This window comes from Eschrichtius robustus, chromosome 11, assembly GCF_028021215.1.
Source record: "Eschrichtius robustus isolate mEscRob2 chromosome 11, mEscRob2.pri, whole genome shotgun sequence".
Lineage (NCBI taxonomy): Eukaryota > Metazoa > Chordata > Mammalia > Artiodactyla > Eschrichtiidae > Eschrichtius > Eschrichtius robustus.
Window position 1 is genome coordinate 43,369,374 of NC_090834.1, and position 19,093 is coordinate 43,388,466.

The following is a 19,093-nucleotide window of genomic DNA, read 5'->3' on the forward strand; positions in this document are numbered from 1 at the left end:
CCACACAAACAGATGGAAAGATATACCATGTTCTTGGATTGGAAGAATCAATATTGTTAAAAATGACCGTACTACCCATGGCAATCTACAGATTCAATGCAATCCCTATCAAATTACTAGTGGCATTTTTCACAGAACTAGAACAAAGGATTTTTAAATCTGTCCCCAAATAGCCAAAACAATCTTGAGAAAGAAGAACGGAGCTGGAGGAGTCAGAATCCCTGACTTCAAACTGTACTACAAAGCTACTGTAATTAAAACAGTATGGTACTAGCACAAAAACAGACACAAAAATCAATGGAACAGGACAGAAAGCCCAGAAATAAACCCATGCACTTATGGTCAATTAATCTATGACAAAGGAGGCAATCATATACGATGGAGAAAAGACCATCTCTTCAATAAGTGGTGCTGGGAAAAGTGGACAGCTACAGGTAAAAGAATGAAATTAGAAGATTCTCTAACACCATATACAAAAATAAACTCAAAATGGTTTAAAGACCTAAATGTAGGACCAGATACTATAAAACTCCTAGAGGAAAACGTAGGGGAACACTTCATTTCAGGCACCCACTCCCATGGTCATATTCTTGACGTTATCATCAGTGATAACTGCATTACTTACTAATAAAGATTTTATGCAACCCACCTATTATCCTTCCATCTGACTTAGTCTAGTATTCCCACTTTCTCATATCATCCATTCTTTTCTAACTCTGCTCATATTCCATATCCATTATGAAAACCATTCAGCAACTTGTCCCTCCCTATATCCTGGCTCTATCCTAGGTATTTGGTAAAACCCAGGCCTAATTAAACTGCCTGCACCATGCCTGTACCTGAGAAACTGAATGCTGGGCAGGTGGATGGAGGAGAAATTACATTACTGTACAGACTGGTTTCACTTGAAATTCATGACCGCAAATTCAAATGGTTAGTTAGCACTGCCTGGCCATTCTACTGCACTTCCCTAGTATGTTCACTTTCTCACTCATGGCATTGTGGCCTTGCCTCTTTCTCAGGTGGGAACTCCTTCATCTCTCCACACCACTTGCACCTGGAGCCATATTTTAGGCCATACTCTGTTTCAGAGTCTTCCTTCTACCTACACTGTGGATTCTATTCCTTCTTACCTGCTTAATGACTTTGCTTGTACAAATGAACCTCATCCCTCCCTGGGTCCCACCCCACCTCTTTCACCATCAAACATTCCTCCTCTCCTTGAAGATTCCCATTGGACCACTAAATGTTATGGTCTAAGGCTTTGTCTTGGGACAACTTTGCCATTTATACTCTTTTAAGTATTATCAATCAGTCTGGTAGATTTAAGTATCAGCCTTATGCTGATTACTCCCATATTTTATTTCCAGCTCTGATCTCTTCCTTGATTACCAGGTTCACATATCTATTGCCTATTTAATATCTCCATTTGAATGTTTAATAAACACTTTAAATTTAAATGTCTAACCTAGAAATCATGATTTTCTCCTCTAACCCTGGCTCCTTCCTAGTCTTCCATGTCAGAGAGTGGTACGAGCATCTACCTGAGGCTCAGGCTGAGATCCTAGGAGTCATCTTTGAGTCCTCTCTTTCCCTCGCTCCCATAGCCAATCCACTGTCAAGTCTGATCTCTCCAAAACGTTTCTTGGATCTAACATGTGGTTCCACCTCCACCATTCCCAAGCCAGCATCATCATCCCTTGCTTCGACTACTGAAATAGCCTGACAATTGTTCTCCCCACTTCTACCTTTGCCCATCTATAATTTATAATTTATTCTTTATTTGGCAGTCAAATGGATCTCTTAAAAATTTTTAAACAGATCATATACTCCCCCACTTGCAACTTTCCCATGGCTTCCCATTGCTTTAAAATAAAATCCAAATTCCTTCCCATGGCCTACAGTCTCTACATACCTGGACTTCCCCTGCCTACTTCTCTGTCCCCATTTCATTACATTCTCTCTCTGTCCTTCTAAGCTCCAGACCACCCCATTCCGCTTTTCTGCTTCTCAAACTTACCAAACTTCTTCCTGCCATACAGATTTGTACCAGTGGTTCCCTCTGCCCGAAGCTCTCTACTTCCAGATCTTTGCAAGGCTGGATCTTTTTTTGTTACTTAGGTCTCATCCTAAATGTCCCCTCCTCAGTAATCATTTTCCTGGCCACTCAACCTAAAGTCATCCCCCACACTCTCATCACTTCCTATCACATCGTCTGCTTTCTTTTCATCATTTTTTATAGCATTTATAACTTTTTGATATTTTCTTATTTGTTCATTTGTTTCTAGTCATTAACTGTTCCCTCTTTTTTGAGACAAAATGCACATAAAATAAGATTAACCATTTCAAAATGAACAATTCAGTGGATTTAGCACATTCACAATGTACTAAAACCACACCTCTATCTACTTCCAAAATATTTTCATCATCCCACAAGGAAACTCTATACCCATTAAGCCACTGCTCCCTAATCCTCCCTCCCCCTTTACTCCTGGTAACCACCAACCTTCATTCTGTTTCTATGTATTTACCTATTCTGGGCATTTTGTATAAATGGAATCATATAATATATGACCATTTGTGTCTGGCTTCCTTCAAGTAGCATAATATTATCTGGGTTCATCCACATTATAGCATATATCAGTACTTTACTCCTTTTTATGACTGAATAGTATCGCACCGTGTATACATATCACTCTTTGTTTATCCATTCACCCATTGATGGAGCTCTCCTCTTTTTTTCACCAGTCTATAGACTTGTCTGTCTCATCAAAGATGTGTTTAGAACAGAACCTGCCATACAGTGAGTGCTTAATACATGTTTATTTTATCAGTGACTGAGTGAATGATGAACACTAGTATTTAAGGGACAGGTATAGGAGGGAGAACCTTGGAAGCAGACTGGGAAAGAGTAACCAGAAAGGCAGTAGGGGAATCAGTGGAGAATAGCATCTTCGAAGTCAGAGAACATAAGAGTATCAAGAGAAAAGGATGAAGGAAGATGAGTTCTTTAAACTGTGTATTTAATTAACAACTAGGATGTCACTGGTGGTCTGAGTAGGAACACTATTGATGTAGAAGTAAAAATTCAGCAGTGGATGGAAATCACTGGACCCAGAACGGTGGGTTGGGCTACGTCTTTCAGGAAACTCTAGGGCCACCATCACATCTTAAGTTCCCTGTGCCCAGACCTACAACAGTAGAGAATTTTCTTTCCTGGTTGACTCTGTAGTTATGAACTCCTCAAAGGAATAATGTAGAATTTTAGAGGTGGAAAGAAACCCAGTGTTAAGTTATACAATAGATACTCTTGAATGCTTTTTGTGCCTGCTAGTGCCAGGCACTGTTTTAGGTGTTGGGGTTAAAACAGTAAACAAAAATTGAAAAAAAAAAATCCTACTTTAATGGAGCTTAAGTTCTAGAAGAGGGAGGCAAACAAACCAAATATGGTAAAGTGCTATGGAAAAACAAAAAATAGGAGGACGGGACAGGGAGTCTACAAGGGAGGTGCTACTGTAGGGTAGCTGCGCAGGTGTTTCTGATGAGGTGATATTTGAGCAGAGACAAATCATCCTAAAATCCTAAAATCATCTGATATTAGAACAATGAAGCATTTAGCAATTTATCCCTTTTTTTTTCTCTTCCTGGACTGGAGTATGTGCTTACTTTGGAGTCCTTAAAGATCAAACTTTTGTTGATCAAAATTTGCTAAGTCCTCTTAGATGTTCTCTTAGCTTAAATGAGGAAGTTTATTTACTTTACTTTACTGTTATGGAATTTTATTCTGTTCAAATAATTTTGGCATTTTATGTCGAGATGAAACGAAAGAGCATTTCAGGGCTTTAGAGATCTCTAAAACATCCAAAGTTAATGGATTTAAGTCTTCTTCTTCCACAATAGCTTAAATCTTACTACCAGTCTCTCCCAAAGAAGGTGGTACATTCCAGAAAAGCAGAAAAGTACTCATGGGATGCCTAACCAGTTTAAACATTTTCTGGGGGTTTTTTGTTATTGTTTATTTTTATAATTTGTATCCAATAGTAGTATATCATGGAGAGGCACTGAAAAATTACATAATACACTTTGAATATAAGCAAAGGTAACTGCTAAGAGTACTACTAGTTTCTGAGGTGAAAAACCTACATATCTTTTAAAAATCTGTGATTATTATGTTCAGTAAATCAAATCACAAGGTAGAAAATTTCAGCAAAGAACTGGAAACTAAAGAGAAAAGTCAAATGAAAATCCAAGAACAGAATAATAATAAAACTGAAATTAACCTACATGAGGCCACTTCCTCAAGGCTGGGAGAGGTGGCTCTTTTATGCAGAGAAACCAACACAGAGAGTCAAGGAAAACGAAGAACAGAGGAATATGAAATTTAAAACCCTTCTCACCTGTTTTATGAAGTCGGCATAATCTGATACCAATGCTTGACAAAGACAACAAAGAAACATTACAGACTAATTCCTCTCATGAACATAAAGCAAAAATTCTAAACCAATATGAACAGACCAAAACCAGCAATCAAGTGTGGTTTATTCTAAGAATTCAAAGTTGGGTTAACAATCTAACGTCAAGAAAAAAACGCCACATTAACAGAGCAAAGGAGAAATTATATGGTCATTTCAATAGCAGTGGAAAAAGCATTTGATAAATTCAATATCAACTCGTGAAAACAAATTTAGCAACCTAGGAATAAAAGGAACTATCTCAATCTTTTAAAAGGAACCTACAAAATATATATAGCAAATATTACGTACAATGATGACATATTGAATGCTTTCCCTTTGCAACTGAAAATACGAGAAAGATGCTGGCAATACCACTTTTACTACTGAACATTCACTAGAGGTCCTAGTGTACAATAAGGCAAGAAGAAGAAAAAAAAGGTATAAAGATTTGAAAGTAGGAAGTCTAACTATCATTATTTTGATTCTGAATATAGAAAATCCAAAGAATCTACAGAACTGGAAAACATGTATAAATTCAATAGAATATTTCCATGGGAAAAGGGACTGAGGTCATACCTTGCACTATATGCAAAAATTAATTCCAGGTGTATACTTAAGTAAAAAATAAAGAGTCAAAGCTTCCGGAAGATAACATAGGATAATATTTTTTATAACTTTGGGACAGGCAAAAGCTTTAAATAGGACACCAAAAATATTAAGCATAAAGGAAAAGATTCATAAATATGAATGTATTAAAATTAGGAACTTCTGGTCATCAAAACATTCCATTAAGGGAAGAGGCAAGCAGGAGTGGGAGAAGATACTTGCAATACATATAATCAATAAAGGGCTTATATCTAGAATAGACCAAGAACTCCTATGAATCAAGAAGAATAAAGAGAATCCAATAGAAAATTAGGCAAGAAAATCAAACAGACACTTTACAAAGGAGGTTATCAAAATAGCCAATAAATTTATGAAAAGGTGCTCACCTCATTAGCCACCAGGAAACAAGAATGAAAATCACAATAAGATGTTGCTACACAGTGACCATAAAAGCTAAAATTAAGACCAATAACACCAACTGTTAGAAAGAATATAGAAAAGGAGAATACTCACACACTACTTGTAGGGATATGAACTGACTCAAACAGTTAGTTAGGAAAACAGCTTGACAGTACCTGCTAAAGCTGACCTTATGCATATTCTATAACCTAGCAATTCCACTCTTAGATATAGATCCAATGGAAATATGTACACATGTGCACCAAAGGACACTTGCAAGAATGTTTTTAGCAACAGTATTTGTAATTGCCCAAAACAGCAATAATTCAAATATCTGTCAAGAGTAGAATGGATAAATTGTATCAGTATCATTATATAACAGTATCATTATATATAGTATTTATATACAATGTAATACTATAGAGAAACAAAAATGGATAAACTACAGCCAACAATATGGATGATGAAATGCTCTTTTTATTACTTGGGGGGTAGTTACACTGCTGTGTTCCCTTTTCAATAATTCATCAAGCTGTCCAATTCTGATTTGCACATGTTTCTGTATGTATGTCAGAGTCAATAAAAGAGTTTTTTTTTTTTCAAAAAAACAGGCACAAAAAAATCACTTGTAGCTCTTTCAAATATACAGATCTTTGAGGGGTCTTAGAATGTGCAGAGGTGACTTGCAGTTTTTTAAAAAAAGAGTCACCAGTAATTCTGGCCTGTTCTAGAGGTGAAATACTTCATGAAACATTATGTATCCTTTCCTTCTATAGGTAGTCATGGCCAAATGACTCACAAGACCCATCTTGGAGTCCTATTCAAGGAGCAATGTTTTTTTTTTAACCACTATGTACACATCAGTATACCAGTATCGGTGTAAGAGTAATCACCCTATAAAGGAAAAAGCAATAACCAATAATCAGCAACTCACCATTGGGAATACTTCATCATCACTAACCAAAGGACTTGTCATTTCTTTGGTTTCAAATGGCGAAGGTGGCAACGAAGGTGTTGCACTTTTGTTTGGCTCACGATCGTGGCTAAATCTGAAAGAGAAGGACTGGTTGTCGTTATTGCTACCAAGGACACCTGCTTATTTATGGGGCTAAGGATTTAAATTTCTCTGATACCTAACTGCAAGGAAAACACAACAAAACGTTTAGGCTTATTATCTGGGTATTTCTTGGAAAATAATTTTGCTGATAATTTCTATTCCACTTAAAAGACTTAGAATAATTAATAATGAAGCAGAAAACTCTTGTAATTGTTAAAAAACATTCTGCCATTCTTATTGCCTACGTTGCTTCCCTTTCTGTGTTTTACTGTTTTATCTCTTGGCCATTTAATTAAATAATATTAAACCAGTTTGAGAAAAATTTCAAAACAGTTAACACGGCTGCCCTTGACAGTTCTATATAGACACTCTTTTTTTTTTAATTCTCTATTTCACTTAACCTCACTGGCTTTCTTAGCAGAATTATTCTTTTTTTTTTTTTTTGATGCTAAAATAAGTCTCTGTATAATAATAATTATAATTTCTAAGGAGCTTAATAATTTATAGTATGTTTTCAATTTACATCACCTCCTGAACTCCTCCACCCTTAGTTGTATGACCTTGAGCAGATGACTATATCTTTCTGTGACTTTAATTTTTTCATTTATAAAAAAAGTTTGTTACGAGAATTGAACTCCACAATTTGATGAAAGGCGCGGTATAGAATTTGCTGTTTGTGCTAAGATATGGGGTAGAAGATGAGACTGAATAAAATACCAGTGAGATTTTAAATTTTGGTATGCTGACTAAACAAATGAATAATAAAACAAAGAAACAAACCAACTTACCCTAAAATTTTACACAAAAAGGTCCTAACAGTAGGGGCTGTTTGGAGCTAAATAAATATTTTTTCTGAACCTTAATTCATGAAAATGGGGTTTAAATTTAATCAGAATCATCAAAGACCATGAAAACATAAAAACCCCTTGAATTTAAAATTATTTATTTATTTTTACTAATAATTCAAATTCTCCACAGGTATTGATTAACCATTTTCAAAGTCTTCATATTTTAACTTCACACAGTTCAAAAAAGTTACGTTCTTTTCCTCTGTTCTTATCCAAAGACTATCTATATAAACTTGTTTTTTATTATGCAAACATTTTCAAAGCTATGCATACAAATAGCAATAAAAGGTAAGTGAGGCATCTGTAAATTAGTACATAAAAACAAACACAACATGCTTTACATTTTTACTTATCTTGAAATAGATCTTTTTTTAAAAAATCCATTCTTCCAAACCATAATTACCATGGAAACAGAACAGCAAATTAAACAGAAATAACATGGTTTATGATGTGCACAATAAAATGAAACATCCCACGATTCAAATAGAATTACAACAATTGCCTAGTACATCTGCATAGAATCTTCAGCTGAACCTTTTAATTTGAGCGAGGCTACCATCTATACTTCAAAGCACAGTGGGGAAAAAATAAGATAATTATAGAAGTGGTTCAAGAAATATACATCTCTCTATAATCTCAATTATACAGAGAATTCAGGGAAAGTACTATTTGTCTTAAATTATCTAAATAATTATCTCAATTATCCATTTGGCTTTGGATGTATAGATACAATTTTATGGTCTTAACTACTAAAATTTATATATGAACATTCTCTTTATTGTAAGATCAATAAAATGTAGAAATTGAAAGGAAAGACTGCATTATGAAGTAAAGTACTTTTGCTTTAAATCATCTTTATATCTAAGTTGTTCTTCTAGAATACAGCTATTCAAATACTTCATAAAACCACCTTGCAAAACATGCTAAGAATATCAATTTAAAAGCTATCTTAAAAATTATTTCAGAAGGCTTTTAATACACTCCCACAAGCCGGTCTGTTCAATTAGCTTTTCCGCAGGCCTCATTCTAAGGCCTCTGCCTACTTTGCCAGGAGTGCAGGACCTGGCTGCTTTGTTGGGAAGCAGAACTCTACCCAACTTGAGTCGGCTTGAGACCTCAGTCACCTCTGCACAGCTTACAGAGTTGTCCGACTGTACATCCAATCCTGGCCCTCCATTAATTTTATAACCCTCCCTGGATTGTCGCATAATGTCCTCAGCATGGAATAGGATCCCTGCAAAAACTATGCTAACTTACCTGCTTCCAGCCTCGCCTTCTAACACTCCACGTAACGCTCCCTTATTCTATGAACTACTCATTATTTCCTGGCCTAGAACTCTTTCGCCTGCTGTGTTTTTCTCCTGATTAAGCAACACCATGGTGCCAAAATTTACTCAACTTACTTTTTTGCTTCTAACCAGCTATTCATTCCTTGACAAGGGATCCTGTAGAGTGATTAAGACAAACCTGACTTTGTGGTTTTTCAGTATTAGAAAATTTTAATTTATTGACTAGATTTGCTTGTGATTACCAAAATCTTTCCGGTACATGATATAATTTTTAAAGCCGTATATTCAGTTTTAAGTATGAATTGTATATAGAGATAAAACTCCATTTATTATAAAACTGATTTGCCATTAAAATTAGTTGTATATTAATAGCTCTGGATACCACTACTCTAAGTGGGAATGTAAATGATCCTTAAACCTCAAAACTCTAACTTTTAAAAACTTTTAAAACATTTAATACATCCTCACCAAATTCAATTTCATCTCATTCATTAATTTTTTTAAAGTGCTGAATAACTTTCTTATTGGAAAGTAAATCCTCTGGAATATCCTAAAATGCTTCACATTTTAAGTGGATGAGCATGAAAATTTTCTTATCACTTCTAACAGGAGTGAAAAACAACAACAAAAACTGAGTTACCTCCAAGTGGATAGAAGATTATTTTAATAATACAGTATACAAATCTTCCTCAGGTAAAAGCAAGAAGTGGCTAAAAATTAGACTACAGACTTAAAAATTTTGTGGAACGTTATCTTTATATACCTTTGCCTAAAAGCTTTTTCCTTTCTAAAATAGCTTAATATGACCTTATTGCATTAGCCATTGATATGTAAATATGACTATGTATTTTTTTATTATTTTCTGCCTAATCAATACATACAGCTTTTACTATTTGACTTCACTGAGCCCTGCTGTGAGGGAAGGAAAGCACATTGCCTTTTTCGCTTGCTAAAATTAATAGATATGTGCTTTACAGTTCTCCACTGGTGAGTTCACAGTGTCCTTGCCTCTCAACAACTCTTTCCCCATAGTGGGTTTTACATGGTAATAATTTATTCAGAACATTTGAAATGCTGTTTCTTTTTTAAAAATCAGGTCACTGGAGAACACTGAAATCAGACAAGCCATTAAAACAAATTTAATGAAACTTTCAACAAATCAGACTGGCAGGACACAAGGCTTTGCAGCAGGAATAGTCGCCCAAACTGCTTATTAAGATAGTCTCCTGCTGGGCATTTTACCTCTTACGCTGCTCTCTGTGTCCCCTACTGTCTTGTTTTCGTTAGGCATGTTTAACACATTCCCTACTGCCTGGCAAAGAGAAAAGGGAGCAGTCCAAACAATAAAAACACTCTTTAAAAACAGTAAAAAAGCAGAGTAGCTGTCTTTTTGTTTAAATAACAACACCTAGTACCTTCATCCAAGGCTTTCAAAGTTATTCCCAACAAGCAAGAATAGGAAACAATGTTGTGCATCTAATGGGCGCTCAACACAGACCAGTGACGAAGATACACTGGAAGACCCTTTGTAACATAGGGGGCCTGCTTTCCTCCTACAATGAGAAACTATACACATGGGGTGGTGAGTTGACCCATGGAGAAATGAATCCATAGAGTAGGGGAAGCACTTTGTAAAGAGTTCATTTTATATTAGAAAATACATTCTTACCCTCACATCAAGATTAGGCCCCTTTGGGGCTTCCCTGGTGGCGCAGTGGTTGAGAATCTGCCCGCCAATGCAGGGGACACGGGTTCGAGCCCTGGTCCGGGAAGATCCCACATGCCGCGGAGCAGCTGGGCCCGTGAGCCGCAACTACTGAGCCTGCGCGTCCGGAGCCTGCGCTCCGCGACAAGAGAGGCCGCGATAGTGAGAGGCCCGCGCACCGCGATGAAGAGTGGCCCCCGCTCGCCGCAACTGGAGAAAGCCCTCGCGCAGAAACGAAGACCCAACACAGCCATAAACAAACAAACAAACAAACAAACAAACAAACAAACAAACAGATTAGGCCCCTTTGGACAGATTTTCAGTTATACTGGCCGGTCAATGCGGGCACGCTCACCAGAGAGCTGGCCCCTGGTGTGGCGCAGCGCCCACTTTCATCCCCCCCACACCGCTTTTGTGCTGCTGCTCCCACCCCATCACAGCACCCCACGCACAGTGCTTTTTGTGGGTAGCGGCCAGTCTTCCCTCATTCCCTTCCCTAACCACCTGAAGAGGAGTTACTACTTTAGCACTTCTGAATGCTTTCTGTTTCTTACATCAGGTTAGAATATATCCCTCTAATACATACAGGGCTGGGGCGGTGGAAGTGGGAGAGAATTGTACTACATCCGCAAGAATGCTGAGCAGACATTTTTAGTACAGCCCCTGGATTTATGGATTTATCTACCTGTAGAACTGGACCCCTCAGTTACAAAGACAAGCCTGGCATCACTCCTCCCCAACAGGACTACCTTTTGAGGAAATGTCAGAGTCAGCCATTTGTTTATCCACCAAAATATACTTTTTAGGTACTGTGAGTTGTTGGAGCATTATTATAAATACTAACAATTTTGTTAGTAATAATAACATCAATAATAATGGCTAACATTTAGGGGACTATATATTTTACATGGAACTATGTTTTCTCCTATAATCCTCAGAAAACCCCTATAACTATTATCTGTATTTGTCAGACGGGAAAACAAAGGTTAAGTGAATTGCCCAAAGTTGCAAATATTAATTATATTTTATGAAAACAATATGTAAAGTTTTCATGCTAAGTATTATGAGCTTCAAAGCAAAAGTTGTATTGAAGTTGGGTCTGGACTTATTAATTTACCGTTTCTCAGCACCATGGAATGTTAATAAATCAAATAAGTTTGGGAAATGTTGCACATCATACCTGTTCCTGGAAACTCACAATGTAATTAGCAATATTAATGGCTTTGAGAAATCCTGTAGAAAAGAAACTTGTTTGTCTTGCTGAGCATTTTCCAAGTATGGGAAAATGGTGAAAGAACTCCAGAGACAGTTCTGACTCCATAAATATTTTACTAAAGTTGAAGAAATTAGCCAATTTTATGGCTGATGTACTTACTTAAATTTTGAACTAAGACATTTTAAAGAGCCTGGGGATAATGAGGGCAGCAGATATCGATTTTCCACGCTCTTCTTTTCATACAGAAAAGACCTCTCTTACACATCCATAGATTCTTTCCTATGAAATGACCACAGTTTTTCACCACTGCTGGAGTGTCAATATAAAGTGTATATATATTTGAAGTTAAGTCAGACGTGATATCTTCCTATATTTTGACGTAAAAAATAAGATTACTTATTGGTATATTTTGTATGCCACATCAGGTTCAAAGAAGGGTCTGAAGTGACGAAAATTCATTTTAACACTCTACCCATTTCACTGTTATACTTTGAAAGCTATTGGCAACACAGAATTTCATATAAAACAGTATATCTAGACTATTGAATTATCACCATAAAATAAATTTTAAACAACTGAAGAGAAAGTATATAAAACTATAATTTGAATTGTTTAAAAATAAATGTCACTTAAATGTTTGTACATTTATGTCCTTATGTAATGGTGTCAGCATACCAATCTTCATTTTTTCCCTTATTTTTTTGGCTCTGATAGGCATACCTTCCTGTTTCTTCGTAGGTATTTTGGTTAGCCCATGCTGATTTTCCACTGGCATGAAGTTTTGCAAGGTCATTTCGGAGCCTTTCATTCTCATATTCCAGTTTGTTAATAGATGTATGCCTTGCGTTTTCCCTGTTAGTGAAGTTCATACTCTAGAGAATAAAATAAACTATCATTGAAAAAATTGTTACTTACAAGTGACATATGTTTTCTGTGCATTTGGACACATGTTGGAAAGACCCTTTAATTTGAGTCAAGTGATGTAGCTCTACTCCTGTGTGCCTCCTAAATGCCTCTTCTCACCCCCGCCTTCTCACAACACAGGTCCTCAGGGACAGCTGCCGCTGAACACATCACAGTAAAAGGGGTACACACACTACTACCCACGCTCCAGTACAGAAAAGGCTCGCTCCATGCATTACTGTTCTCTGCAGCTAGAACAAATTGGCTAGATAAAGGAGTTTTTGTGTTTATAGGGTATGCCTTCTAGTGCTGATTAATAATGGAACCAGAATTAACATAGCTTTCAATTTTAAAAGATTTTTTTCTGATTAAAACAATACGTGTTATTACAGAAAATCACACATCAATTCCCCACTGTTGGGTGATGCAACAAATTATATACTAAATCCTTGTAGACTGGGATATGATTCTGGACCATTCTATACCAAGATCATTAGATCCTGGTTGAGACCGTGCCAATACCACACAGTCTTGAGCAATGTAGCTTCATGATAAAGTTTTACTCTCTGGTATGGGCAACCCAATTTTAATGTCTTCATAAAAGAATAAGCAACATATTTAAATCACAAAATGAGAGGTTTAGAGCAAGAAGAAAGATTCCTGATGCTGTTTTAATTAAATGCTGTAAGAAGTTTCTTAGGGAGAGTCTAAACTTTTCTTCTCACAAAATTTTAAAAATCAGGATATATACTCACATGAAAACTCATGAAAATGCTTTAAATGACCCCATGTAGTCCTTTATAGTGTTATGATTCGAATACCCATGAATTATGTAGTTGCTCATTAAACAATAGCTCTCTGCTTTCAGAAGGATAATATTTTAGCACAAAAAGCATAACATGAGTAAAATATCTTTTGGAGCTACAAATGTCTATGTTTAAAAGCTCATAAGACTATAGTTGATTATGGCTTAGAACTTTCATCTTTAAGTTTCTAAATTTAAGGCTTTGAGTGCCATTTCATATGGGCTGCCATGCCATAAAGTCATTCAAAAATTTTTGACTAATTGCACATTTAAAATTACTCATATACTATATTAGTATCAACATTGATAAGTATAGAAATATATATTAGGCATTTAAAATGTTTACCTATTTGTTTTATTTTTTGCTTCACAGGCAAAGTCTGTTTATTAAAATTTTTGTTTACTGCCTAATGTGTTATAGAAGTTTATGAATTTTAGAAAGATCTTACTTTTGAATGAAAAAAAAAAGTGCTCCAGGAGATCAAGCGTCCTCAAAACAATACAGCAAGGGTTATATACTTATATGTCTATTGACCAAGATGCCCTTTGGGAAAGAAGGGCCATTCAAGGTATTTCTCTGCTTGTTAGGCCCTTGCCTTTAGTATATCTCAACTTTGCTCATTTGAGATACACTGGTGCATATAAAAGAGTAATCTATCATCTGCTTTAAAAGAGAAAGGATTGTTTATTCTTAAATTAGAGCAGATTTGTGATAAACATAAAGGAGGCAGATCTTATAAAATTTGCCCTCATAAGGAGAATACTCATATGCACAGATCTGTTTGAAAAAGATCTTGGAAAAGACTCAAAATTTTACTCCTAAAAAGACATGTACTAGTCAAAATATATAATTCTTGATGGTCTGCTGCTCTGTTACAAGTTTATTCAAAATTTTTCTATTAAATTAGATTTCATCTGTGACTCTTTGGCCCAGTGTTGGTTTAAAGTAATTAAGAATGATAGTAATGATTTTTTTAAAAACCCAGAATTTTCTAAATGTACCAAAATTAAATATGTTGTGAGCATGACCTGAAAGAATTACACAGGTAATGTATTTACACGATTTGTATTTAAAAGCGTTTTCCAGTTTCCTGGACAACATTTTGGGGCTCTCTCATTTTATTTTTTTCCTAAATACTTTTCTAGGGATTTCAGAAATATATCCTCCACTACATGGTTATCATGCATTGATTAAACTTTACCTCTGTACTGCTGGTGGGTTCTTTTACAGGCCCATTATCTCAATTTCTTGGTTTTTTCCCCCCACATTTTAAGGTTTCATAGTTTTAATCGACTTTTTTTCTTGAAATGGAAAAACCTGCTGGTGCCTGTTTACTTGAACTCACTGGCTCGAGGCCAGTTGAGTTGCTGAACTGTCTGAATGATAGTACTTTGTATGTGCACTTTTTCTCTTAAATTCATGTGTATTCTACAATAGTAATGAGGCTAACAAAGTACTTCTACAAAAGGACTGGCTTTAATCATGTTAATTTAAGGTTACTATATTAATTTTTAGTATGTAAATGGATGTTTTAGATGCTTATGAGGGTACAAATTTTTTATGCTGTTATTTTATTTAGCAAACTTTATGGATCGTGAAAGGCAAATTAGTCTTAAAAATTACCATAAATTCTGAGTTCTGATTAAATCTAACTTGATGACACCTTCATTAAATAGAAGAAAATTTAACAAATACAAATATAGGTCTAAATAAATATGGAATCACAAAAAAACTATCATGATAAAATTGATTCTTCATTATTTACCCAGGAGCAGAATAAAGATAAACCCCTCACTTTTCTCCATACAGTCAAGTTTTTGCACAAAAAACCTCTTGCTAATACTGTTCCTATTCTAAGTATCTCACTGAAACCGGAGGAAAACTTACATAACAGGTGGATAGTCCCAACAGTAAATTCTCCAGAGGAAAATGGGGGTGGCCACAGCCCCAGGTATGCAATAGGTAAGAACTGAGTGCAGGGCTGCTGTTCCTACCTGGGTAGGTCCCACCACTGGGTGGGTGTTATTTTTCAACCTTTTTTTCCCCTAAGTGTAAATAATCAGGGAGTTTCACAATTAATTAAGCAGAAAAGTTCTCAAAGATCTAGTTATTCAGAAATGACCAACTTTTATATCAGTAATTCCACTTGTCTAGGAAGGAAAAAATAATTGTTATTTTAATATTATACAAATACTACATATTTTAGAAGATCTAAAAATAATGATGTAAATATTATGTTTCTTATTGCCTGAGGTAAAGTTTCAGCACAAATTATTTAATTGTATGTTTACTTTTTAATTTTAGTTATTTCAGAGAGAATTAACTATCTAATTATGGGATTTTAACATATAACAGATATGAGTTTTCTTTATTAAATCTTTAAACAGATAAGTGCTAAATAAGTGACAATAGATTATAAAGGCTTAAAGAGCCAAGAGTCATATTGAACTCTTTTTTATTATTCAATAGACACAAGATTTTTCTCTTTGGGCAGTGGCTTGACTATTTCAATTATCAAAGTCAATTCCAAATCTTCATATATAAAAAATGGAGAGCAATTATAAAGTCAACTTCCTATGAGGGGAATGTGTTCAAGATGGCATAGTAGGAAGACCCTGAACTCAACTTGTCCCAGGGGCACACCAAAATTACAACTACTTATAGAGCAACTACCTATGAGAACAACCTGAAGACTAGCAGAGAAGATTTTCCATGACTAAAGTTATAAAGAAAGAACCACAACGAGACGGGTAGAAGGGGTGGAGACACGGTATAGTCAGGACCCACATTCTTGGATCAGCAACTTTCAAACTGGAAGAATATCATAATTGCAGAGGTCCTCCCCAGGGAGCAAGGGGTCTGAGCCCCACATCAGGCCCCCCAGACTGGGGGTCCTGTACGAGGAAAATGAGCCCCTAAGATGTTTGGCTTTGAACACCAGCAGGACTTACGTTAAGCCAGAGGGCTGTAGGGAACAGAGACTCTGCTCTTCAAGAAAACACACAGAATTTCTCATGCTCCAAGTCTCAGCACAGAGGCAGAGTTTGAAAGGATCCGGGGTCAGATAAACTTGCTAATCTTGGAGAGCCTCCTGGAGAGGCAGGAGGCAACTAGGACTCCCCTGGCGATGGTGATACAGGTGGCAGCCATTCTTGGGAGCTCATTCTACCACATGGACACCAGCACTGGCAAGCACCATTTTGGAGACCTCCCTCTAGCCTCTTAGTGCCAGGGGTTACCTGCCCACCAGCTGGTTGGCACCAGTCCCAGGACTTCATGGGCTGCACATCCAGCTGTGCCAGGACATGGCCCCACCTATCAGAGGTCTGGAAACAGCCTCAGGCCCCACAGGCCCCATGAAAACAATGAACAAGATGGCAGTAAGCACATACTTATTAATAATTACTTTAAATATAAGTGGCCCAAACACTCCAATCAAAAGACACAGAGTGGCTGAACAGATTAAAAAACAAGACCCATATATATGCTGCCTACAAGAGACACACTTAGATCTAAAGACACACGCAGACTGAAAGTGAGGGGATGGAAAAAGGTATTCTATGCAAATGGAAATGAAAAGAAAGTTGGGGTAGCAATACTCCTATCAGACGAAATAGACTTTAAAACGAAGACTATAACGAGACAAAGAAGGACATAGCATAATGATAAAGTGATCAATTCAAGAAAAAGATATAACAATTGTAAATATATATGTACCCAACATGGGAGCACCTAAATACATAAGCAAATATTAACATAAAAGGAGAAAGTGAAAGTAATACAATAATAGTAGGGGACTATAACAACCTACTTACATCAATGGACTCATCATCCAGACAGAAAATCAATAAGGAAATACTGCCCGTAAATGACACACTAGAGCAGTTAGAATTAATAGATACATACAAAACATTTCATCCAAAACCAGCAGAATACACATTCTTTTCAAGTGCACATGGAAAATTCTCTAGAATAGATCACATGCTAGGCCAGAAATAAGTCTCAATACATTTAAGAAAATTGAAATTATATCAAGCATCTTTTTTGACTACAATACTATAAGACTGGAAATAACTAAATGGAAAATTGTAAAAAAAAAAAAAAAAAAAAAAAACCATGCTATTAAACAACAAATTGGTCACTGAAGAAATAAAGAGAAAATACAAATATCTGGAGACAAATGAAAATGGAAACACAACAATTTGAAATCTATGGGAACGAAGCAAAAGCAGTTCCAAGAGAGAAGTTTATAGTGATACCAGCCTACCTCAGGAAACAATACAAATCTCAAACAATCTAACCTTGCACCTAAAGAAACTAGAAAAAGAAGAATAAACAAAACCCACACTTAGCAGAAGGAAAGAAATCATAAGATCAGAGCATAAATAGATGAATTAGAAGCTAAAAAAAATAGAAAAAATTAATGACACTAAGAGCTGCTCCTTTTAAAAGATAAAAAATTGATAAACCTTTAGCGAGACTCATAAAGAAAAAAAAGAAATACAGCCCAAATAAATAGAATCAGAAATGAAAATGGAGAAATTACAACTGACACCACAGAAATACCAAGGATCATAAGAGATTATTATGAGCAATTATACACCAATAAAATGGACAACTGAGGAAATGGATAAATTTTTAGAAATGTACAATCTTCCAAAACTGAATCAAGAAGTAGAAAATATGAACAGACTTATTACCAGTCATGAAATTGAATCAGTAACCAAAAAACTCCCAACAAATAAAAGTTAAGGATCAGATGACTTCACAGGTGAATTCTACCAAACATTTAAAGAAGAGTTAATGCTGATCCTTTTCAAACTATTCCAAAATATTGAGGGGGAAGGAATGCTTCTGAAGTCATTCTGTGAGGCCAGCATCAGATTGATGCTGAAACCAGACAAAGACACCACACATACATACACACACACACACCCCACAGGCCAATATCACTGTTGAACACAGATGCAAAAGTCCTCAACAAAATACCAGCAAATCTAGCAAAACAACACTTTAAAAAGATCATACACCATGATGAAGTGGGATTTATCCCAGGGATGCATGGATGGTCAATATCTGCAAATCAATCAATTTGATACACCACAGTAACAAATTGAAGAATAAAAGTCATGTGATCATCACAATAGATACAGATAAAGCTTTGACAAAATTCAACATCCATTTATGATAAAAGCTCTCCAGAAAGTGGGCATAGAGGGAACGTACCTCAACATAATAGAGGCCCCATATGACAAACCCACAGTTAACATCATACGCAACAGTGAAAAGCTGAAAGCAATTCTTTTAAGATCAGGACCAAGACAAGGATACCCACTCTTGCCACTTATTTAACATAGTACTGGAAGTCCTAGCCACAGTAATGAGACAAGAAAAAGAAATAAAAGGATTTCAAATTGGAAAGGAAGAAGTAAAACTGTCACTGTTTGTAGATGACACGAAATGATATATAGAAAACCCTCAAGATGCCACCAAAAAACTATTAGATGTAATAAATGAATTCAATAAGTTTCAGGATACAAAATTAATATACAGAAATCCTTTGCATTCCTATATACTAATAATGAACTATCAGAAAGAGAAATTAAGAAAACATTCTCATTTACAATCACATTAAAAAAATAAAATACCTAGGAATAAATCGACCTAAGGAGGTGAAAGACCTATACCTGGAAAGCTATAAGACATTGATGAAAGAAATTGAAGATGACTGAAACAAATGGAAAGATATACTATGCTCATAAGTTGGAAGAATTAATATTGTTAAAATGACCCTATTCCCCAAGGCAATC

General features: G+C 35.8%; 1 protein-coding gene across 1 annotated transcript in view; it reads right to left on the bottom strand.

Annotated features, from left to right (window-relative positions):
* DEUP1 (deuterosome assembly protein 1) overlaps positions 1-19,093 on the bottom strand; it is a 98,775-nt gene that overhangs the window by 8,620 nt on the left and 71,062 nt on the right. Inside the window, exons 15-17 of the mRNA XM_068556071.1 lie at positions 15,410-15,433; positions 12,295-12,446; positions 6,394-6,508 (exon numbers count right to left, since the gene is read on the bottom strand). Of these exons, the coding sequence (XP_068412172.1) occupies positions 6,394-6,508; positions 12,295-12,446; positions 15,410-15,433 (291 nt within the window). The remainder of the gene's footprint in view (positions 1-6,393; positions 6,509-12,294; positions 12,447-15,409; positions 15,434-19,093) is intronic.